Here is a 7,231-nt window from a genome sequence, read left to right as displayed (position 1 = left end):
ACACACACACACACACACACACACACACACACACACACACACACACACACACACGCACACACTCCTCCCACTGGTGACTGAGGCTTGTTTCCTAAACTCACTCGACCAGAGTATCTGCTGCTGAGCGTCGGTAGCGTGATCGACGCAGCACAGAGGAACGTTTTTACTCCGCGTCATGTTTTCTTCTGTTTTTAAGGCAAAAACTCTGCAGCTTTTATTTTTGTGTCTCTTTCCTCTGACTGTGACTGCAGTAACAACAGGACATGAAAACGGTAAGAACACTAATGCTGAGACAGTAAAGCTCTTCTACTGATTTAACACAGCAGCTAGATGTATCCAAAATGGTGAATTATCCCTTTAATGTTGGTGTTGATTCATTTTCCCCACTCATGGTTCAGAACTGTCAGTGATGAGGCAAACAACAACTAGATTTAAAGATACAAGTGTTGAGTGTTTCCTCACTGCGGTCCGAGCTGTCCCGTCACAGTGGAGAGAAACTGAAATATCTGCTAAACAACAATGAAGGAGACGTAATTACTGCTTCAAACAAATTCAGTTCTCAAATCACCACGATGTTGGTGTGAAAACTCAAGAAAGACATTTCTTTCTACTAGATATTACTAAGAATTGGTCTTCTGCTATTAAACACAGATGTCGCAGGTCATGCTCAGCACACTTCAGTTTAACAGCCTTCTCTGCAGAGGAAGGAGAGTGACATTATCTTCCAGTGTTACTGTTTGTTATCGTGATGACAGCAGGAGGAGTTCAGGCACGTCGGCTCGTCACAGCAAGCTCAAACACAGCAGCTGGTCTCTGAGTGGACTCTTCATCCTTTTCTGTGAACCATGACTTCAGACTCAGATATGCTCATTTTCATTACCATCACTCAACACGTCCCAAACCACCTCAGGGTGAGCTGAAGGTTAATGCCTGATGATGTAATAAAGAACCACAGAGAGGTCACTAAACCAGAAACTACCTTTAAAATTCTGTCCGTAAAACTTATGTTTAATATGAGAAACGAAGGGCAGTACTGGTGGAGTCTACCTCTCACTGGGAGCACGTCTGACTTACTGATGATACTGACCTGGCTCTCAGTGTGACTGTACAGGGATGGAATAGGCTGGAATAACAGGAAGATATCCTGTAACCCAAATAGCTCCTTTTAAATTGAACCACCTTCCTCCAGTCTGCCGGTCCGGCACCCTCCCCGGCTTCCATGCACTGTTGCAGAGGCGTGTCAACCAAGACACCCCCACAGCATGCAGAGCCTGCATCTGAGGATGAAGCTCATCCACCCCCAGAGTCCTGCAACCTGACTGACCTCACCCCTGAGTGATGGATGAGTGTGAATGCTGAAACATCACCCTCCTTGTGCTGTAGCTTCATGCTGTGTTCACAGGTGCAGCTCCGAAGCCGTTTGTTGGGATCCTGAACATCACGGAGTACAGGGTGCAGCTGAGGTGTGAGGTCAGAGGTGCGTCTCCGAAGCCTAGAGTAGAGTGGAGGGACAGCCATGGAAACATCCTTCGTGCTGAGGAGCCACAGGTGTCACACAGAGACGGCCGCTATGACATCACCCTCCTCACCACGGTGACCAGGACAAACACCAACCTCTTCCACTGCGTGGCCACACAGGAGGAGATCGGCCATGTGACTGAAGAAGAGATCCACGTTCCAGGTGAGGCCACAGACTCTTTGATTGCTAAAGGTTATGATCAGTGTGTTTAGAAACTATCTTTGTAACAGCAGGCTTCTGTAATGTGTTTCAGATCAGCTGTTCGAGTCCTGCGATGGAGTCGGTGTGATCGTTTCTGTATTTGCTTCTGGATTCTCTGTCGCTGTGTTTGCGTCTCTGTTGCTGTTCTCTGCTTGTATTAAATGTTGTTGATAACAGACAGCAGATACTTTCATCTGCCTTTTTTATTCTCTGCTCTTCTGTTTCCTCTGGTTTTAAGGCTGATATGTTATTTATACCAACATTGTATTAATGAAAAATAAAGTTGGGTAAATGATGGCGCAGTGGATAATGTGGATATGGATGTGGATAAGGTTTTAAAACATGCTAAACTGCTTTAAAAGTGTTTAAACATCACAGTTCACATTGAAACACATTCATGTTTTTATACCGACTGCATTAAAAATTAGTCTCTGCTCATTGTTGTGTTGAATCCTGATATCAGAGCTGTATTTATAATGGCCAGATGCAGGGTGGTGGACTGATCCCCGGTGGCTAAAACTGGTTTTTGGTATATGAATATCACCTCTCTGATTGGGAGGGAGCCTAACAGATACAGGCTCGCCTCAAGGCTTGGGTTCAGGAACTCTCTGGAGCAGCGGTCTCCAACCTTTTTGCGCCACGGACCGGTTTATGCCCGACAATATTTTCACGGACCGGCCTTTAAGGTGTCGCGGATAAATACAACAAAATAAAACTAGTACCGGTACCGAAAAAAAGAAGATTTATTCATAACACATGTGAAAAGACCAGGAAAACCGAGTTAACGATAACAAAATAACGCTGAAAACCGATAAAAACCCTGAAAACTATACACTTCACACCTGAGCCTCAACTCTCGCGGCCCGGTACCAAACGACTCACGGACCGGTACCGGTCCGAGGCCCGGGGGTTGGGGACCGCTGCTCTGGAGTGAAAGGGTGGGGGAGGGCGTGCTTGTATCACCCTGGTTAGGTGCACGTGAGCTGGGGTTTTCCTACAGGTTATACTGGAGGTCCTGAGACGCAGTGTTGATTATGTCTCTTAGCTGGCGTGGGAAAGTCTCTGTGTCCTTCCAGAAGAGTCTGTGGGATATTTTGTGACGACATCCAGCAGTGATGGAGGCTGTTTATAATGAAGTGTGATGATATACAATAAATAAAAACACAGTATTTACCCACAGGAGCTGTGTGAATCCTGAGTGTGTTTTCAACATGCTAACTATGCTAAATCTTTGATCACTGTTGTGCATGTTTCTCATCTTTAATAATCAAACCTAGAAGTGAAAGGACAGCCTCTGAAATATGAGAACTGTGTTTAAAACTGTCTGTAATTCTAAAACGGTTCAGACTTAAGCTGCTCAGCAGGCGTCTCTTAAGTAATGAGGCGGCTCAGCTGCTGCGTCAGCCTCTTATAACTGTCCACATTACAAAAACTTGCAGGGACGACTCTTTGGGCCACGAGTCGCTGCTCGTTTGAACACCTTTGTCAGACAAACAGCAGCAAAGTGAGAGACAGCAGCAGGCCACACAGCTCCACAGCTGTGGATGATTCAGGACACAAAGCACCTGTGGATCTTTTCTCGCCTGCTGAGGTCCTAATTAAACACAGCGTTCAGGTTTACATGTTTTCTGTGGGGTGAGCGGTGTGCAATGCAACAAAAAGAAAATGACGACCACACGACCCTGCTGTGAGAGTCTAATCCTGCTGACTCCACTTCAGGCTGCAGCTGGTCTGACTCAGTGTTCCTGGTCCTGGTTTAAGTGACCGTTCAGGTCTCAACATCTGCAGAGCAGGTAAAGGCTGATGTTAGAGTCCAGCAGCAGGATGAGATCCTTCCTTGGAAGCAGCTGAGTGTTGAGATTATGTTTATGTAAACCAGCTGAAGGTAAAACAGTGTTCAGTTTGAGGGTGACCTTGGGGTCCTTAGGGACTAGTAGAGCTCTATACAAATATAGGCCATTTACCATAAACTGCACATGCTTACAGCCACCACTGCCGCTGTGCACTCCTGGTAAATGTGATGCTGTTCTATGAAAGCGTTCGTACGCTTTGACTTCTCGTCCAACCGGCTCAACAGACGAAAGCATAAAAAGAGTCATTGTTTATGTTTCTGCTTCCAGCTGCCTGCCAGCTGTGGTTTTCATAACAGGAAATATCAAAGTTATAAAAGGTTTAATGCACTGAGTGCTGTCACACTGAGTGCTGTCACACTGAGGGCTGTCACACTGAGTGCTGTCACACTGAGGGCTGTCACACTGATGCGACACGCAGACACTTGACATGTTAACCACGTACTGGATTTGACAATCTGACACTCACTGGTAACTCTTTCATTTTCAGATGAATTTACAAGGACAACAACCCGTGAACCTTTTTGCTGCCTCACTAACTGCGAGGTTTGATTTTCCAGCAGTGGAAGTCAATACTGACACTAATGAACTCACTGAAAATCCTCATAAGATGCAAGAGAACAGGACGGGAATCTTTAAGGGTCTCATCGTCGCTTGACTAAAGATTTTCACACATTTTATAAAAAGCCAGAGATTTTTAACACCACATAACGACTACAACCCTGACTGCACAACGATGACCCTGAAATAATGAAGATGATGGTAATAATAATGAAATGGCTAACCCAGAGTCTGCACCTGAATTTAATTGTGAGTCTCGGGGAGATCATCGAGGACAAACCCCGGATACGAACAGGTCTGTAACATCAGGCGCTGGTGTACTGAAGACCTAAAATGCTGCCTGTGTGAGCGAACAGAGGTCACTAAATCTGACCGTGACCTGTTTGGACCCCTCAGGTGATCAGTGTTTGATTAAACACACTGATCATAAGAGGAGTGATGCTTGTGAGCTGTGGACAGACAGATGATGAGCTTCTCCATGACATAAGCTCGGGGATCACTCAGTCAGGTGAGCAGTTGTTCACAGATTTACAGATTTAATTATTCAGATCTACAGCTTGGTGTGTAATCAGTCAGATTAAGTCCTCACGTGTAGCACTAACAGCAGGTGTGTTTCAGTCCTACCACGGACGCGTGAATCAGTGCCGTCATCTGTGGAAGGTGTGCTGGTCGAGCAGGAAAGGAAGAAGATGTTCGTGGAAGTTCATCCAGTCAGTGCCAAGAACTCTGCTGAAACACGTGTAACAGTGCAACACAACGTTTGGATCTGATCATGCCCAGAACTAACAGGTCAGCAGTTACTCAAACCGCACCTGTAATGCTTCAACATTTACCGTGCTCACAGCATATCCATTCACTGTGGACCCCTCGCTGATCAGTGTGGGCTGTAACAGTGACCCCGGGTGCAAAAGGGTGCGTTCACTGGCCTTTTTTCTGGGTTTTCCTAATCAGCGAACACTGACGTCCATCCTTTATCCTGAGCTTATCTGGGTTATAACAGCTCTGACTGTCTGTGTAAGCTCAGGTCAGGTCACGAGTTTGAAATGAAGGGCACGGGACTCCTTTGGGTTCATCAAGCTGTTTCATTTTATCCCGAGTCCCAGGTTTTTAACCCCTATAGAGGAGATCTCCCCATGGAGGGGTTCCTGAGCGTATGAGACCCATGCTGGAGGCTAATGAATCTAACTGTGGGTAAAATGAAAATCAAGGTGGAATAAAGCCGTGAGTCATTAAAGAGCTTCATGAGGAGCAAGAGAAAAGAAGTTGAGCTTCACAAACACAGTGTTTGCTTCACGTTTACTTTGTTGGCATCTGGTCCCCTGTTATGTTGCAAGATAAATATGATGACGCACACTCTTTACAGCAGCCAGGACTGGTTGGCAGCTCCATCACTGCTGTCTCTCCTGCTTCAACCACCAAACATCAGCAGATGTAGTTTGGACTGACAGTTGTTCAGGCTGTAGGCTGTTGTGTAGATAAACTGAGTCTGCCTCTCTGTGTGTGTCTGTGTTTGCGCTCATTGTGATTTATCTGCTTATGGCCGTGAGCCCACAGCTCCTGAAGCAGGACCGCGCACGCTTAAAGCCGCCACTCCCACTACGAACTTCTGGGAAATGTGGCGCAGCTGCTTTGTTTTATCAGTGAACTGCAGGTCTTTGAAAGTCGAACCTGTTCATCAGAAAAAGGATACAATCGTGTTACTGAGAGCTGCGATTTCACAGAAAAGTTGTGATGAAAGTTTTAATGTGCATGTGAATACTTGCTGAGTGAGTCTGCGCTGTTTCTACTTTCAGAGTTAGGTGTCTCTCACACACACACACACACACACACACACACACACACTGACAGTGAAGACTTGTTGGTTCCTGCTGCAGCCTGTGTCCGACCATCTCGGTGTGCGAGCCTTCCCAGGTCTCAGGTTTTGGTCTCCGGTTTGCAGGAACTGCTCCGACTTTATTTGGTGCTTTAACTGCAGAGATTTCACCTCCTAACCAGCTGCTGCCGTTCGGATCACGGGGAGGAACAGACTATTCAGCATCATGTTTTTAGCGGAGCTTTTATCTTTGTGCGTCTTTCCTCTGATGATGTTTGCAGTAACAGCAGGACATCAAAACGGTAGGAAATCCTCAATAACTCTGATCATTTCTCACAGAGTCTCCCTGATTCTGTGCTCTGACCTCCTTTATAATTTATACCAGCTGTACATGTCTTCAGTACCTTGAATCCAGACTATTGTTTCCCATTCATGTAATTAAAATGTGATGGCGTGCTGTGAACTGCCTGCTCTCACAGCAGTTTGTGGATCCAGCTGCTCCACATGTGAACTGACCAAGTGAAAAAACTCACCTACAGTCAAAGACACCGGACATAATCTATGGTTTGTGTATAACGTTAGACGTTTGTTCTAACATTTGTTTTATGATGAAAGTTTTCAAGGACTTGATTCTGTGATCGTTCCCAACGATGTGACGGGATTATTTACATTCATTTCATGTTCTTCTGTTAAGATCGGTGGGTTTAAACAAGTATAAGAAAATAATTCAAACTTTAATCTGAAGTGACTCACTGGTCACTTTATTAGGTACATTGTTCAGCTCTCACTCAATTCTCAAATCACATTAGCCTTTCTCATTGTTTCCACACACGTCACTGCACCTTGAGGCGAATGTTGTTGTGATTTTATATGAATAAAATTGAATTGAATTGAATGAACTTCTCATCAGAAACAGATCCTGATCCATCAGTTTCCTGAATACTTACCAGCATCACATTTGTGCTTCCAGTCAAATCACTTTAAACTTCTGTGTGACAGAGAGCAGCTGTCAGTGTTAGCGCTGAAACTGCCTCTCAGAGCAAAGCAACATGAACACGTTTATAATAATGTCACACTATTAAGCATCATTAAGGTCATTCATTGTTTATACGGCATACTCCTCTGTAGCATGTCATGAATACAGATTGTTTTCTGACTATGATCATTACCACAGATGAATAATCACATCTGTAATTAGCAGTGTTGGGTAAGTTACTTTAAAATAGTAACTTAGTTACATTACTAGTTACTTCTCTCAAAAGTAACTCAGTTACTTCAAGTTACTCG

General features: G+C 45.0%; 2 protein-coding genes across 5 annotated transcripts in view; both read left to right on the top strand.

Moving 5' to 3' along the window:
- Positions 1-76: 76 nt before the first annotated feature.
- Positions 77-2,433, top strand: LOC102309312 (butyrophilin subfamily 2 member A1). Of its 3 annotated transcripts, none has more exons than XR_006054732.1 (3): positions 77-272; positions 652-1,681; positions 1,773-2,433. XR_006054732.1 is itself a non-coding variant. In XM_042223683.1 (3 exons), the coding sequence occupies exons 1-3, from the start codon at positions 264-266 to the stop codon at positions 1,889-1,891; spliced, it is 426 nt and encodes a 141-aa protein (XP_042079617.1). In that variant the 5' UTR covers positions 92-263; the 3' UTR covers positions 1,892-2,433. The 3 variants fall into 3 exon arrangements, 2 of the variants coding, with proteins under 2 accessions (XP_042079617.1, XP_005928964.1); XM_042223683.1 differs by having other exon boundaries at positions 92-272; positions 1,384-1,681; XM_005928902.3 differs by having other exon boundaries at positions 97-272; positions 1,403-1,681.
- A 127-nt stretch (positions 2,434-2,560) lies between these two features.
- LOC102296494 (butyrophilin subfamily 2 member A1) overlaps positions 2,561-7,231 on the top strand; it is a 17,502-nt gene continuing 12,831 nt past the window's right edge. The window contains exons 1-2 of one of the 2 annotated variants that reach the window (XM_042223679.1): positions 2,561-4,639; positions 4,750-6,246. In XM_042223679.1, the coding sequence (XP_042079613.1) occupies positions 6,171-6,246 (76 nt within the window). In that variant the 5' untranslated portion in view covers positions 2,561-4,639; positions 4,750-6,170. Of the gene's footprint in view, positions 6,247-7,231 lie in introns of both variants that reach the window. The other variant, XM_042223678.1, reaches the window with a different exon arrangement.

This window comes from Haplochromis burtoni, unplaced genomic scaffold (assembly GCF_018398535.1).
Source record: "Haplochromis burtoni strain Fernald_Lab_line unplaced genomic scaffold, NCSU_Asbu1 Contig_117, whole genome shotgun sequence".
NCBI lineage: Eukaryota > Metazoa > Chordata > Actinopteri > Cichliformes > Cichlidae > Haplochromis > Haplochromis burtoni.
The sequence above is the reverse complement of the archived record's forward strand: the minus strand, read 5'-3'. Positions and strand labels throughout refer to the sequence as shown.